The 17,146-nt window shown below is 45.7% G+C and overlaps 1 protein-coding gene across 1 annotated transcript in view; it reads right to left on the bottom strand.

The window, feature by feature from the left end:
- LOC146775775 (uncharacterized) overlaps positions 1-17,146 on the bottom strand; it is a 314,322-nt gene that overhangs the window by 19,699 nt on the left and 277,477 nt on the right. The window contains exon 6 of the mRNA XM_085636909.1: positions 5,656-5,754. Within this exon, the coding sequence (XP_085493035.1) occupies positions 5,656-5,754 (99 nt within the window). The remainder of the gene's footprint in view (positions 1-5,655; positions 5,755-17,146) is intronic.

The raw sequence follows: 17,146 nt of genomic DNA, 5'->3' as shown, positions 1-17,146 counted from the left end.
CTCCCTGATCGGTCCACCGGCGAAGGACATAGTCTCCGGCCTGGAGACTATGTTATGGTGAAGATTTTTGAAAGGACGAACAGCTTGGAGCCGAGATGGGTTGGTCCTGAGCAGGTCCTACTTGCAACGAGGACGGCTGTGCGGGTTTCCAACAGAAAGAATTGGATCCATTCCCTGCACTGTCGCAAAGTACCGCCCGGATTGGTGGAGCCTGCTGTATTGACTGATCAACGAGAAATTCTGACTGCAGAGAAAGGCCGTGCTGTGAAACCGAACAACACTGAGGAGCTCTTCCCGGACCACGCGACTCCTGGAGGAAAGCGATATCATCTGAGGCCAAGGAAGTGAATTCTTCAGTATCAGGACATGTTGTCAGAACGGCCCTTGGGTTAGTGAAACGGAGAGCCAATGAGGCAAGGGGGGGGGATCAGCCCTGCATTAGTGTAGCGACACCCGTCTTGGCCCGCTGGTGAAGAAATCGACCGCTGCCCAAGGGGAAGAGTTCTGACAAACTTTTTAGTTTCAGGAAGATATTGATTCTTTATTCTGACATGGAGAAAAAGAAAATCCTTTGTGCAACAGGTTTTATGCTTACAGTAGCTATTGTTGGGATAGCCACATGGTTTGTGGAGGATGTGACTCCTGCTCGAAAGTTACTTGTGTTGACTACTCCAGTGCCTGAGGAGCACTACTTTTATACCCTTCCGTATCAAGAATTGAAGCATCGTCAGTCTTATTTGAATAACACTTTCATCCAGATGTTGCATCATACCCACGTTGCCACGAATGCCACGAACTGTTGGATATGCGGTATGATGCCAGCTCATCAGAAGAAAGGAGGAACGCCATTCATACCTCTTCCTTTCTCTCATAATGGCTCTTGTAGAGCATGGTACACTTTGCTTTTTGCCACCCGGAAACCTACAGTGGGACGATTACTCTTCAGACTTAATAGGGAATGTCATCAGGATAAAGATGGATACCCGCAAGCGAATGGGACAATTTGGGAATGGGAAGAGTATCGACCTGACAATGAATCGATTCCTTATATTTTCACGAACACCAGAGACACTGTGGGGAAAGACCGATTTGTGATTCAAGTGGCACAAGCTCAAGCGGACCTGTGTGTCCAGAGTGTGGGTTATATTCCTGTTGGTGTTAGTGATTGCATCACTATTCTAAATATCGACTGATTGAATAACAGTACCTTCTTAGCATCCCATAATACATATTTCGTATGTGGAAATAAAGGTTATTACCGTTTGCCAGCCGGTTGGTCTGGAGTATGTTATGTGGCGTTTCTATTGCCCCCTGTATTCTTAGCACCTGCATCTTATCATAAGGATTTGAAGTTGTTAAATAATGTGACTGTAAATAGGTATAAACGTACTCTATCAATTGATGACGTGGATCAGACTGACACTAGTCTGCAGCAGTATATTGATTTTAATTTAGGATTGTTTTTCTTTGTTGGAGCTGCCCTAAATAGTAGGAAAGTTCGAAGGTTAACAAGAGTGGTAGAGGCTGTGACAAACCAAACCGCTGCTGCTCTTGGGAATCTTACGGAAGAATTACAGATTACTAGAATTGTTGCATTGCAGAATCGTATGGTGTTAGATGTTATATTAGCTGACCGAGGTGGAGCTTGTAAAATTATCGGAAGTAGTTGTTGTGTGTTTATCCCTGACCACACGCCGTCAGTTTATAATGCTATTAATAAACTGCATAAAATTGCAGCTGAAATCCATACAGAAAACGGCACTTGGACCTTTTCTGGATGGTTTTGGGCATTGATCACTGCTTGGGGGTGGAAGGTCTTAACTGGTCTCTGTATTATTGTAGCAGTTCTGTTTTCTTGTTGCATTTGTGTCCAATGTGGTCCTTTGCTCTGTTCCTTATGTGTATCATTCTGTATTCCTGATAAGAAAGCTATTGCCGATGTCACTTATCAGAAACATTTAGCTAAAGAAGTAGAAGAAATGATGACAATTGACATATACGATGATTATCCTAACAAACCGGATGTCTTCAGTAAATGCTGAAAGGGTCGTCTGTTGTAAATTGAAACGACGGTGTGATTAAGCATTCACTGAAGACATGAATTCCCCTTTAGGACCAAGTCTCTTTCGTTATGTTGACTAAAGTCCGGACTCCATTTTGTATTGTCATGCCTCCACGTGCGTAGCACGAGAAGAGTCCTATCTTCGTGTTAGTTGCTCTTGCAATCTGCCTAGTAACAGTCTATAAATAGCTCCTTTGTCCGTCTGGCGCATGCCCAGACTTGACCACATCTGTTATCAGTTAGTCCTTGCTTGACCATGTTTTCGCGGGCTCAAGGAGTGTGTCAGCTCCGCCCATATATTGATTCTGTATCGAAAATGACCATAAAAGGTAATATTCTTTGCCTCATGTTGTATCCACCCACTTATGAGCCCCTCTGTTGTGTATAAAAGGGGACCGTGTACGCAAGTTCTTTGTGCTACTCTATGCAATACTGAAGGGTGTTGTATGGATTGTAGGACCACCCTTAAGGGTTAATAAACTTTGTCTTTGTACTTTGCAGTTTCCGTGCCAACTTCCTTATAGATTCCATTGCAGGAGAGCGAACCCTTGTGTCCTGCGGGCCTAGCTGGGGCCTGTATTCATCACAGTAGTGCCTTCCAGTTCAAACCTGAACATTAAATATTCTTCCAAGCTTGCAAAACAGCTCATTAATAGTGGCAAAAACTAACACTTAAACACGTTTCCTTCCTGTCATGAATCCCTTCTACGTCATCACATCACTAATTCACGTGCTCTACCAACTTTTTGTGCACGGACCGCCAACCACTGAGGGTGGTTTACTAAAAATGATGGCATTCTCTGTCTCCAAAAGGGGTTTGGTGGGTAGCCAAGCATCATATTATCATATTAGAGTGCGCAGGCGTACTACTACGGTTTAGTTTATTGCACAGTTAATAAAAACTCACAACATTTAATAGCATAGGGTAGCCAAGCAGGAACACAGGGTCACCACAGCCCAACATTCAAAACAGATGGTGCCTCCGCGTGCCATTTAGGGGAAAAAACGGATTTGTAAACACGCCGGGCTATTGTACAAGAAGGGAACGCAAAAGCACAGAGATAAAAAAACAAACGTGCCCCCAAACTCACCCCATTAACTAGTGCGTTCTTTAAAACTTTTACACACTTTCAGTTGAAAATACAAACAGGCAGTACCCGCATACGTGAATTGTAAAATGTTGCCACATGCGCCATAAATCTGTACTCACCACTGCCCTGAGGAAAGCGCTCCATGTTGTCTGTGCTAGTCGAGTGCGGCGTGTCTGCCCTCGCAGCTGCCCAGGTCACCAACCCGTCGGGGAACAGTTCTAAACTCCGACGTGGGGAGGGAGGGAAAGCGAAAGCACGCCGCCATGCACGCGCACGGTCAAAAAAATGCGCGTGCGTGTGCACATCCCTACGCTAATTAAAGTAAACAAAGATGGTGTTGGGCTGTCCACATGCGCGTGCATTTTTTTGTCCGTACGCGTGCATGTTTAGCTTTGTGAATGGCGAGAGCAGCCATCTTTATCCATCTCTACGTGCGTGCATTCAGCTTTGGCTGAATTGATCGCAAAAGGCCCTCGCATGGCGGGCGCAGCGCATGCGCTGCTTTCGCCAGGCGAGACCTAAAAATTAATAGGTGTATTTAGCTCCATTATAATTTGTTGGTTCACTGTTTTTTATAAATATTATACACCTTAAATCTTCTACCAAAACATGCCAAAGTAGCCAGTAATTGGATATTTGGACAACCAATTTCGACTATTTACAAAGTCATTGTCTATACACTCAATACTCAAGACTTGTCTCCATACTAATTGCTTTACAGATGGACAACCAATACCACCCTCAATGACTGGAACTGAACATGGAAGGTAGCCTTTAAATTATGGGGGAGGGAGTGTGAGCCAACTTTTCTTGCAGACTTTTGGTGCTTTTCTCTTCACCAAAGCGCTGCCACTCCAGTTCCAGCTTTTTGGAAACAAGGCTCACTGTGTTGTAGCTAATTTAAACTGAATATGCCAACTACAGAAGTTGCTCGCCAGTAGGCCTAAAGGAATAGGTTTAAAAACAATTAAATGGTCCCTTGGAAAGATAACATTCGTGCTGGTGGGGATCCAGAGGAAAGTATTTTTTTCCAAAGTGGAAAACTACCCAGGAGCTACAAGGAGTTGGTTTTGTACTCATGCAGATTTCATGGACAATCACAGACAGTCTAAGACTCTTCCTGGGCTTTTGCAGAGTCAACATGCGCCGCAATGGACCTTAATCTGTTTAAAAATTACAAGGTATGTGGAGAAAGTGTTCTGGCAAACGAGGTCAGACTACACGAACGCCTGTTGGGACCTGTAGTCACAGCCTCTCAAAAGACGGCTTTAACAACAGAATGCTTCAAGAAGTGGTATGTAGGCGTATTTCCTTTTTTTAAAAGGCTAATCCAAGTACCTAGCAGCAATCAGGATAGCAGGAATATGAGAGAGCAGGCAAGGGTTCGAAACAGAGCGTAGAACAAATGATGAGTCTCCGAGCACCTACAAACTCTGTTCTTCTCAAGACACCTATCGTCCTCCCACTTACAGCAGGATGTACGAGAGGGGAGCTAGAAAGCCAGGGGAGACCATTCTGCAACAGAGTATGCGCAGCACAGCTGTCTCATCTAGATTTAATGAGGAGGACAAGGACCATGGCCAATGATGTGTTGGTGAACTGCCAGATTGAGAATCAGTTCCTGGAACTGCAGTTCACATCATTGATAGTGGAATTCGACACACAAAAGAAAAAAACAGGACTTCGTACTAGCCAACTGTACTTGTGTCATAATTGTTGTACAACGTCATGGTGGACAATTTATATTATTTCTACACTCGTCTATCTTAACAAACTGTGCCCCTCTGAAAACAGCATCATTGAGCTATCCACGTTCTGATCCAGCAGAATCTAGCGTGTGCCAGTCCACCAATAACAATTAAAGTACAAGCACTAGAAAAACACCATTGTGGAAATGAGCCAATAAAGACAACGATGGCAAGTGTTCATATTGCAGGCAATCCTTGGGCCTGTGCATAGGTCGCAGGAGGTTCACATGAGGCCTGATTCCTTGAATCATCCCTCTGTTGATTGCGACATGCTATTCCTTGCGAGTATCCCCTCTGACCTGGCTTCGTTAGTTCATCTGCAAGTCTTCTTGCTTGCTGCATCTTGAAGCAAGACGTCTGGTATTATATATCTGCATTACGAATCACAAGTAGCCAAGCACATAGCCCTACGCAAAGACGTACAACCTTAAGGCTAAGGCCAACATTGCATTTCTAGATATTTTGTTCGTGGTTTGTTGAAAGGGCATTCGCCTACTTCATTATAACGCAATCCTCCAGATAAATGGGCACCTAAAATAGGAATGGACTATTATACAATATATGATAATGCAAATAGCAGCTCAGGTTGGATTGAAATGTGCTTATTTGACATAAAGCACATCAAAACTGCTGCATCATGTTTTTGGCAGTGAAACCTTATAAGCGTATTTCTTTTCAGTTCACAAGCTACCTAAGGTACTTGTGGTTGATCACTGTGTGGTTGCGAAAAATAAAATAAATGCTTTGTACTCACCTTTGGGGCCGCAGATACGGTCAGCTCTCCTACTGTTCTTCGAGTCGATGCAAATGGTCTCTTCCTCCTCTTTTATACGGGCAGCAATAATTTCATGTCCTCATTTATAAAAAAAAAAAATCATTACGACACAACATAAAGAAATAATCATTGTTCAATAGATTGCTTTTCTGCAGAAAATGGTAAAATTCAAGAGAGGGAATCACGGTTCAAGTTATATCAATACACTTATTTTGATCTAGCATGCATTCAAAATGACATTCCAGTAATGTATCCGTTAAGGTTAAGTGGTTTTAGAGAGCTTATGTATTCCATAAGGGTCTCAGGACCTGGTTCACAAAGGTAAACGTACTCTTACCTATAAGTTTGATTGTTTGCGATTCACAAGGGATTTATTTACGAGTAGTATCTTTATGAGTGCAGAGCTTCTGCACATAAAAACATAAGTCTTTTTATGTGAGGAGACTCAATCCCTGTCAGGGTGAGGCACAAGCCAACCCCAAATTAACCTGTCAGCAACCCCCTCAGAGCATCAGGCTTAACTTAGAGACAATGTGGAAAGTATTTGTACAACACTTCAAACAGTAATGAAGTGAAAACACCACACAAAGAGGATCACATACCAAGTTAGAAATATAGAGCTTTCATTAATAAAACAAGATCAAACATCCAATCAGTAGAACCGGAAATATGCAATTTTAGAGATTTTGGTGAAAATAGTGCAGAAAAGCACCAAGCGCCAATTGTGGATAACTGGTTGTGATGGACCGGTACAAAGTCACAAGTTCAGGTCGACGAAGACTGAGTGTGGACTGGCTACGGGGACCCAGTTAGGCCTGCTGAACAAAGTACCTTCAAATCTGGTTTGTTGAGAGTCTTGCGGATCCATGGCGAAGATGCATCACACAGTCAAATCGATGCGTCAGTCCCAATGTGTGGTGCGGATGCGATGCCAGGTCCTGTGTCATTATCGAGGATCCTGCTGATAGGGGCTTGTGAAGAAAAGTCAGGCATCAAGTATGTCTTGCGCAGTCGGTACGATGCGTTAATTCAGAGGAGCTGTGAGACAGCGATGCGGGGTCCGGCATCATCGTTGAGGCTGAGAGTGATGAGGGATGCAAGGGTCTGTGCCAAGGATGCGTCATGCAGCAGCGGTTCCGAAGAGGGTGCAGGCTGCAGGGGCGAAGCAGGACGTTGTGAAGGGTCTAATCCACACAGAAGTGCAGATGTGTCAGTTCTGCTTGGGTTTGTGACGTGCCGCAGAGGAGATGTGTCAGTTCCGCTGGCACTGCAGAGGCTGGTAGAACACCTTAGGCCCGCTTCCAAGGTTTCAGGACTGTCGTGGCACCACTTGGCAGGGAATACTCACAGATGGGAGTGTCTAAGTGCAGGTTCAAGGTTATTGGAAGCCTGTTATGTCCTTGAGGCTTCGGATCAGGAGCCCAGCCAACTAGTCCTTGGAGTCACTCTAGGTTTTGGGTTCAAAAGATGCAGGTGAAGTCCTTTCAGCAGCACAGTAGTCCTTCTTCCTGGCAGATGATCTACAGGTACAGAGGTGTACTCAAAAGTTGGTGTCCGAGCTCTTGTATGTACACAGTTGCCTGCCTTCCTGTCCCTGGCTCCAGACTAACTACAGGGAGTATGCATCCCTTTGGGTGGAGCGAGGACACAGTCTATTTAAGTGTAAGAGTGTCTGTGCCCAGCTCCTCCCTCCCGTCCTGCCAATGATGAACCATCCAGACACTCCTAAGCTTCCTATTGTGTGTGGCTGTCTAGGAGGAATACACAAAGCCTAACTGTCAACTACGCCCAGCCATGTGACCCACAGACAGGCAGCAGGCTCCAAATGGATAAGGCAGGAAAATGCCAACTTTCTAAAAGTTTCTTTGTATGTGGCAGAATGCATACCGAACATTGCATGTGCTCAAAGGAAAAAGTTTAACATTTAATCAAACGCTTAAAGCCCGGAATTTTGGATTGCAAGCCTGGTTCATTTTCGGTCCAGACACGCAAAACTTGATCAATCAGCTGGTGCCCAAATGGTGCATTATGCCCAGGATGCACAGCCATAATGACATCGATCCATCTTTTTCATCATTTTTAACCATATATCATCTATATTGCAGTTTTATCATAGTCTTTAATCATTTCTAATCAAAACAAGGATTTGCAGATCTTCCTTATTTTATTCGCAAATAGTAGTATGTAAAAGTCATACACTCAGTCGCTTCAGGCTCATTTCTACAATTTGTGATGATATAAATGTCATCCATCATATCATAGGCTCAATGCAATTCAGGAAAATTCCCTTCTTCAGGAGTGACTATGATACAAGAAGTTGAAAGAAATCCTGCCAGCATCCAAAATGAGGAATGTTAGTCTAAAAAGAATTCATAATAACACAATAGTTTCACACCAAATATGCATAACTTCAAAATATAAAGATACAGAAAGCAATTAGTATGAAACCCACCCCATAATCTGTACTTATAAACATTTTCAAGCAACAAACAATGTGTAAACACAAATGTAACCTGTCGCATAATTGTGAATACCCCAAATCACCAAAATAGAAACTGTGGGGCTTATTTACAAGCCTCCGGTACATCACTTTTAATATGGGAAAAGGTGACATACCGGTGGTGCAAGAAGCTTTTAAATAAGCCCCTGTGTGTTTGAAAACTTGCTTAACTTAGTGTAAAAACCCACTGCATCACTAAAAATAAGCTCATGTATTGGTTGTACTGCAATTAATGCAAAGTAATTACCCACAGAAAAACCCAGTGAGAGTGAAAAGTAAAAGAAAAATGTAACTTACAATGTATTAGGCTTGAGATGAAAGATTTCTTACATGTATTCAGTCAGTCCATCAGTAGCACAATTGTATAAAATATGTAGGCCGATTGTTGAACCCAAAATCTTTCCAAGCATGTTTAGGTAAAATTAACTGATCAGTGACCTGGCCACTAGCATATGGCCCCTCCAGTGACTGCTCCTTAGGGGAAAACAGGTGAAACAAATGACTTTAAAAATCCCCAGAACGAACCTGTGCTCGTGAACAAAATAAACACAATACTATACGTCACCTGTGCACTATACTGGAAGCCAAAACGAAAACATCAGATCTCAAACCATTATCATCAGCAAATGCTTAAAACCAGAATGATACATTAGAGTGACTCGAATGATGATGATGCTTTACTGAAACCATCCTTTAAAAAAAAAAAAATATATATATATATATATATATTCACTGAAAAAACCATAGGTTTCAGGGGCGTTATAGTTAGCTGGACTTTTCACTCGTACAAAACCATTGAAATTCCCCCGTTATAGTTAGTTCAGCTAACTATAACTCGCGCGCCCGCAATGCACTGCTGATGATGTCATCAGTGATGTAATTTGAGATGTCATCAGTGATGTCATGAGTGATGTCACTGACCATGTCATGAGTGATGTAATATGTGACATCATCAGCAGTGCATTGCGGGCATGCGAGTTATAGTTAGCTGAACTAACTATAACAGGGGAATTTCAATAGTTTTGTACAAGTGAAAAGTCCAGCTAACTATAACGCCCCTGAAACCTATGGTTTTTTCAGTGAATTTCTAAGGTTTTTTAAATGCTAATTCCTAACTGTAACGTGCCTGAAACCTATGGTTTTTTCAGTGAATTTCAAAGGTTTTTTAAATGCTATTTTCTAACTATGCCTACAGAGATAGGACATGTGAAGAAAGAAAAAAAAACGCACAGAAAGAAAAAAAAGAAATGCAGAAAGAAGCAACAGAGGTCCTCAAAGACGAAGAAAAGGGCAGGAGGAAGGATAATGTGCAGAAAGAACAAACTGAAGAGCAGAAAAAAGCCTTGTTGCAAAATCATCCTGTACCCTCAACTTTTTCTGATGGATACTGGTGGTAACTGAGCCTGACTAACCAGTCCTAGAGCCAGTGCTATGTTAAAAGACACTCAGAATATAGTGAAAACACCTACATACACTAGGGAACACTATGCGTTGGGGTCCCTCTGTGATTAGCATGACCTCCTCTGTAAGCCCCTAGTATACAATAGGGCAGGGGGATTAAAACTACCTCTTAAAACACGCCACAGGGCGTGTTTGCACACGTCACCTCAGGCCCCGTCCACTCCCTTCCCCACTGTGTAAACACACCCTGTGGCCGTTTGAAGTTGGGAGATTAAGTCCCCTTGAATCCTGAGGGTCCCTAGGGTCCAACTAGCCCACTAGGTACCTCCAGTAAGCGCCACAGAACTGCGTTGCAGAGAGATGTAAAAAGGGGCACGGCCTAGACCACCTCTCTGCAACGCAGCGCAGTGGCGCTTACTGGAAGCACCTGGTGGGCTAGTTGGCCCCCAGGGTCCCTCAGGATTGAAGATGAATTATTTCCCCAACTTAAAATGCGCCAGAGGGCGTGTTTGCACACGTTAACTCAGGCCCCGTCCCCTCCCTTCCCTTCCCCACTGTGTAAACACGCCCTGTGGCCATTTTAAGTTGGGAGATTAAGTCCCCTTGAATCCTGAGGGTCCCTAGGGGCAAAATAGCCCACTAGGTACGTCCAGTAAGCGCCATTGCAGAGAGGTGTAAAAAGAGGCATGGCCTGCACCATCTTTCTGCAACGCAGAGCAGTGGCGCTTACTGGAAGCACCTGGTGGGCTAGTTGGCCCCCTGGGTCCCTCAGGATTGAAAGGGAATTATTTCCCCAACTTAAAACTCGCCACAGGGCGTGTTTGCACACGTCACCTCAGGCCCCGTCCCCTCCCTTCACCACAGTGTAAACGCGCCCTGTGGGCGTTCTAAGTTGGGAGATTAAGTCCCCTTGAATCCTAAGGGTCCCTAGGGTCAAACTAGCCCACTAGGAACCTCCAGTAAGCGCCACAGAGCTGCATTGCAGAGATGTGTAAAAAGGGGCATGGCCTCAGAACACCTGTCTGCAACGCAGCTCCCTGGCGCATACTAGAGATACCTGTTGGGCTAGCTGGCCCTCAGGGACCCTCACTATTGAAGGGGAATTAATTCCCCAACTTACAACTGGCCAGGGGGCGCATTTGCAGAGTGCTGCAAGGAGGGGGCGTGGCCTCCGGCGCGATGCCGGTCTTTTATTTATTTAATTTTTTTAAGAAGGAGGGCTGTGTGGCCCCCCTTCTTTTCTAATTTATTGGCCCTGGGGACCCCATCCCCCAGGGCCTGCCCCCTAAATTTTTAATTTTTTTAAACATTTCGAAGGGGGCCGCGTGGCCCCCTTCCCAAGGACTTAATCAGCCCCGGGGACCCCAACCCCCGGGGCATGGCCTTTTTTTTTTTTCTTTCATTCTTTAGGAGGGGACTGCATTGCCCCCCTCCTCAGGCCACTTATGGCCCCGGCGACCCCATCCCCCGGGGCCAGCTATTGTTTTTTATTATTATTTTTTAAAAATATATTTATAGAAACACCTAGGACATGCTGGACAAACCGTATGTACCATGACGATTTGCGTGATATTCATTAAAAGGCGACTATGCTTACAATGAATCCACGTGGAATATATTTACACCGCTAGTGAAGCTCTGACGTCCTACCGTGCCTAATCCCAGCGCCCCCGCCGGTGAGTACTCTCCAAGTAGACACCCTTGTCTTTTATTTATACAAACATGGGTAGCTATTGACGGGCACATTTAATACACACGCACACCAAGCCATTTAAAGGGGATTCGACAAAAATTCGACCAAAACTATGCAAGAAACCCCCCTCACGGTTAATAAAACACACATCCACCGCCGGATGTGTAATACTTTTTATTTTACTCTCTGGAAAGGAGACGAATCTCACTTGAGAGTTACAGCGCGCTCCTGGCTGAGCCCAATGCTGTGTTACAACCACCAGTGCCCGCCGAGTGCCACACACCTCTGTGTTGTATTCCACCAGCTAGTGCGTATGCTATGACACTCTTTAGCCCATGTGCACTGTAACACCACCCCGTGAATATGTCATGCCACACTTGCCTTCGCACGGGTTATATTACCCCATCTAACGTGCCTTCCTCGATGCCTATGTTATTACGCACAGCGCTATGCCATACATATTACAATCTGGGATCCATATCTTTGTCACAGTGCATATGCAACGTTACACTCCCCAGCACATATTTTACATTACAACTTTAGAGACTAGTTAGGTTACACAACACTGCCCAGTGCATATTACACTCCAAGGCGCATATCGCATAGTATGCGCTAGTGCCTGTGCTATCTTGCGCTCTCCAATGAATCTGTCATTGCGCACAATGTATTGCATATTATATTTCACGCCCCGGTTCATCTTATATCACACTTTTTGGTGCATAGTTTATACCATACACTATATCTAGTTTTCATTTTCAATCGTGCTCTCAGGACTATGTTCTATATAACACTGCGTTCACCTACCCTTTTCACGGGCATTACATTTTGCGATGGGGGATGGAGGGTCAGGGGATGTTTCTGCCAAGTGAGCCCGGAGTCACAGTCACAAACGTCCTCTTCTTCCTGAATAAAAGTGAGATTATGCTGCATACTTGTTCATATTTTAAGTAGTTCGCACAGACACACATTTTAAAAACAATAAAGTTCCTAATACCCACCTTCTCTGAACAGTTAGCTTGCTGCCCCATCCACCTCCTCCCAATCCTCTGTGGTCTGAATCCATGGACTAGCCTCCTCCCTCCTGCCATGCATGGTCTGATGTGCTGCCACTGCCCTCCATTTAGCATGATGTACCAGTCCACTCCTCCTGCCCTCCATTGCCCAATTCTATGCCCCATTGACCGCCTGCTTAAGCCCTCCGATGTCTTTGTGCATGTCCCTGCTCCATCCTTTTTGCCCACCATGCTCCATGGACCTGCCACTCATATCTACTCCTGTCCTCCATGGTCCATTTTACTGCCACACCCTTAAGCCCTCCCTGGTCTGTTGTGCTGCAACTGCTCCTCCTGCCTGCCCCGCGCGGTCTGTTGTGAGGCCCCTTCCCCTAAACTCTCTTGTCTGTGCCCAGGTCCTGACCCTCCCTACTATCCTCCATGGTCCTTTGTGCATGCCCCTGCACCCTCCTTCTTGCCCATCATAGCCATTGTGCTGCCACTAACTCTCCCGCTTGCCATGCATGGTCTTCTGTGCTGCCACGGCCCCTCCCACCTTCCCTGTGTGGTCAGCTAGCTGCCCCTGACCCCCTCCCACCTTCCCTCCATGGTCTGAGTGTATGCCATCATAGTCTCACTGTTGCTCTCCATGGTGTGTCTTGTTTCTAGTGCCCATCCTGCCTGACCTCCATGGTCATCTTGCTGCTCCTGCCCTGCCCCCTTGCCCCCAGCCCTCTGTTTCCATTTGCAGACCCCTATTCCCTCCCTCCTGGCTTGTCTGTTCCATTGTAATGCCCCTGATCCTTCCCTCCTGCCCTTTATGGTCTGTTATGCTGCAGCTTTCTCTCCTGTCTATCCATTATGGTCAGCTAGCTACCATTGCCTCTCTCCCCTCTGTTCTCTGTTGTCCATGTGCATGGTCCTGTACCCTCCCTATTGCTTGCTATGGATTGTTGTGCTGCACTCCCGTCCCGCATGCCCTGTGTGGTGTATTGTGCTGCTGCCAACCCTGATGCCTGCTCTGTAGGGTCAGTTTGGTGCACCTCTCCATGTCCCTCCTGTCCTCTGTTATCCGAGTCCATGCCCCTACCCCATTCCTCCTGCCTACCATGATCCAATGTACCATACTTGTGAACATTTTGAACTTGGTAAGAGGGAGATTTTGAAAAAAACTGGGGTATTGATTTTCCCCTTTGAGTTACATTGAAAAAGAGGAGATTGTAAACAGGAGACAGATAAAATAAAGCCTATTTGAGCTTAAAAACATTGGACGTTTCCTGGCTGAATCGGGTCTGTTGGCATGTATGGTTGTACTACCACTGCCTCTTCCTTCTGCCCACAATGGTCTATTATATTGCCACAGCCTCTCTTGCCAGTCCTGTAATGTTGGTTTGTTGCCCCTGCCCCCCTTTCCACAGCCCTCCATAGTCTGTTGTGCTGCCACTGCCCTTCCTGCCTGCCCAGTGTGGTCAAATTGTTGCCTCTGCACCCTCCTACCTGCCGTCAATTTTCAGAGTCCGTGCCCCTGGCCTCTGCCTCTCAACAGTATCCTAATGAACAACTAGATTGCTAACATTCTATATTTATTACAAAAGTGTGGAACGCCTGACATCATCTTGATGTAATCAAAACTGTAATACCTAGAGCATTTCCTTTAGAAATTACATATATGAGAGGGTCTTATTTGCATCAAAATTATGGTTAGTACTCTAAAAAACTAAAATGAGGACATATTTTCTGAGTTTTCAAATAGCGACAAAGCACTTTTAAATTATTTGTTATCTTTATGTTTTTTTATCCAGTTGACCACTTGATTAAATGTTGCACTTAGGGGAGAGGATGTGGTGTTACTTCCAGAGCTGCAGACTTTGAAACTGGGGAACCAGGTTGGAGTTTCTGCTTCAGCTCAACATTCCGTGATTCTGATCAAATCACTTAATCTCCCCATGTCTACAACCAAAATGAATTTGATCTTGTGTGATGTAACCAATGCTCATGTAAAGCACTCCAATACCTGACAAGTCTGCACTATATAAAACTGCAAAAACACAAAAAATAAGTGTTTTGCACACTTCTGTCATTGGGCTACATCTGGGTGATATTGGTGCTGCATTTGGGCTCTTTTGTCTCTGGTGGCCATCTTGGGAGATTTATTTGTTATGAAGTTTCCTAATTTTCTTATTTACTGCAGTCTCCTCAGTAGGAAATGTTTTCAGTTTTTTACATCAATAAGGTATTCAGATATGTCACACATTTGCCATAAATTCTGAATGTTAGCACTCTAGTTGCTCATTAGATCACTGTGGTAAAGCTACTGTTCACCACGGAAGTCTGCTGCTGGTATTAAAAGTGCATGTTTCAGTCTGCATTTCAGAATTTTTTTATGAAATAGAAGAGGATTTGAGAAGTCACTCAAAATGTGCCCTAATTTTTCCTTCTTCAGCACTAATCATAATTTCTATGGCAAAATGAACCCCCTCATTGTGTTCCTTTTTAAATTAAATGTTTTAAGTGTTACCAGTTTATTCCAATCAAGATGGCTTCAGGTGTGCCATACTTTTGTCATAAGTAAGACAGTAAGCGCTCTAGTTGTTCTTAAGAACACTCTGGGACATTCTGTCATTGGGCTATACTTGGGCTACATCTGGGTGATATTTGGGCTACATTTGGGCTCTTTTGTCTCTGGTGGCCATCTTGGGAGACTTATTTGTTATGAAGATCCTTACCGGCTGTTTCTTTGGACTGCTGTTGCTGCCATTATTGCTCTCTGCCTTTTTTACTTGAAATCCACCAGCAACTCGCCGAACCCGCTTCGCGGGTCCCGCAGCGCACATTCTACCAGCGAGAGTTGTTGCTGAGAGAGGGGCTGTCTTCTGCTTAAAGATCTTGGGCGTGTCATTGCTGGCAGGGCTGCGAGTACGTTAGCAGGGACTCCATCACCCAGGAGTCCCTGCGAGCCCAATTTGCTTCACCTGGACTGCTCTCCCTGCTGGCCCCGCCCCCCCGCCCACGGAGTTAAAACTGGGAATCAGGATTTTGCCTGTGGGATCCTTACCGGCTGTTTCTTTGGACTGCTGTTGCTGCCATTATTGCTCTCTGCCTTTTTTACTTGAAATCCACCAGCAACTCGCCGGACCCGCTTCGCGGGTCCCGCAGCGCACATTCTACCAGCGAGAGTTGTTGCTGAGAGAGGGGCTGTCTTCTGCTTAAAGATCTTGGGCGTGTCATTGCTGGCAGGGCTGCAAGTACGTTAGCAGGGACTCCATCACCCAGGAGTCCCTGCGAGCCCAATTTGTTTCACCTGGGCTGCTCTCCCTGCTGGCCCCGCCCCCCCGCCGACGGAGTTAAAACTGGGAATCAGGATTTTGCCTGTGGGATCCTTACCGGCTGTTTCTTTGGACTGCTGTTGCTGCCATTATTGCTCTCTGCCTTTTTTACTTGAAATCCACCAGCAACTCGCCGGACCCGCTTCGCGGGTCCCGCAGCGCACATTCTACCAGCGAGAGTTGTTGCTGAGAGAGGGGCTGTCTTCTGCTTAAAGATCTTGGGCGTGTCATTGCTGGAAGGGCTGCGAGTACGTTAGCAGGGACTCCATCACCCAGGAGTCCCTGTGAGCCCAATTTGTTTCACCTGGGCTGCTCTCCCTGCTGGCCCCGCCCCCCCGCCCACTACTCCCTCTGTTTGCTATTTCAGGAGGCCGTACTGCCGGCGCGCGGGAGCGTCCCGGGAGAAGCCCGGGCAAAGGGCGGGCCCTCTTAGGCCCTCTTAGAGGCCGAGTGAGGCCGGGCTGGGCCCTGTCACTAATCTGTTTTGCCGCCCTGACTTCGCCTCTTCTTGAGGATTCCAGTGCTGTCATGGCCCAGAGCCCCGACAAAGTCAGTGTGGTAAAACCGGGGGGTTTGTTAAATGGCTCTCTGGTTAATTATTTCAAGCGGGTCCAGTCGGCTGAGGAGAGGGATACTCTATTGGCTGAGCGTAGAACAGAGCGCCGGCGCTCTGTTGAAAATCTAAAACTCAGGGCTCCTAAAGAATCTACTCCCCAGGCCTCTCCCCGTGATGGAGGTAGTTATTGTGGTAATGATGATTCTTCTTTACAGGACAGGGCCCCACTTTTGCCGCGTGATTGTTACCCAACAAACTGCGCCCCGATTATTCAGGATATTAGTGATACCCCTCCCCATAGCTCTAGTAGTACACTTGTTGGCTCTAAATCACAGTTCCCTAGCCGCGGTAAACGTCTAGGAAGAAGTCTAAGAAATTTGATATGGGTAAGGTTCATGGCCCACCACCAAGTAAAATAAGACGTAAGGAGGGGGCGGGCATGGTTAAACCCAAGACCAGTCACTCTGATTTTAGTAAGTACACAAAGACTACCGATAGAATTGAATCGGGGTTAGTGGCTGCATCAGGAACTCCGCCTATATTGGTTTCCTCATCCCCTTCTGTAGGCCTGGTAAAAGCAGTGTTCAGTTCTGAGGCCCCCTCTACATCAGTTGAACCGTCGCAGTTGGTAGTACCCCCCACTGCTTCATTAGTCAATTTGGGTGACCTGGTCAGATCCCTTATTTCGCCTATTATCGAGAGTCTGAAGAGGGTGGAGCAAAGGCTGACGAACATTGAGTCCGTATCAAGCTGTAAGGTTAACTCGGTCGAGGCTCAGATGCACAAGGCTGCCCCCCGCTCCTCCCTTGCTACACTACCCATCTTCAATGCACCCATGGACATCCCTCAACCCAGCAAAGCCACATCACAGCCAACTAATCAGTTAGTACTTAATCAACATAGGCTAGTGCCCCCTAGGAACGAAATAAATTCGGTTACTAAACCTGTTAGTAATCACTTGGGGGTGAACTCATTGGCACCCACAGGGAATATGTGGGAAGA

This window comes from Triturus cristatus, chromosome 12 (assembly GCF_964204655.1).
Source record: "Triturus cristatus chromosome 12, aTriCri1.1, whole genome shotgun sequence".
NCBI lineage: Eukaryota > Metazoa > Chordata > Amphibia > Caudata > Salamandridae > Triturus > Triturus cristatus.
Note: the sequence above shows the minus strand (reverse complement) of the source record. Positions and strands in the feature narration are given on the sequence as shown.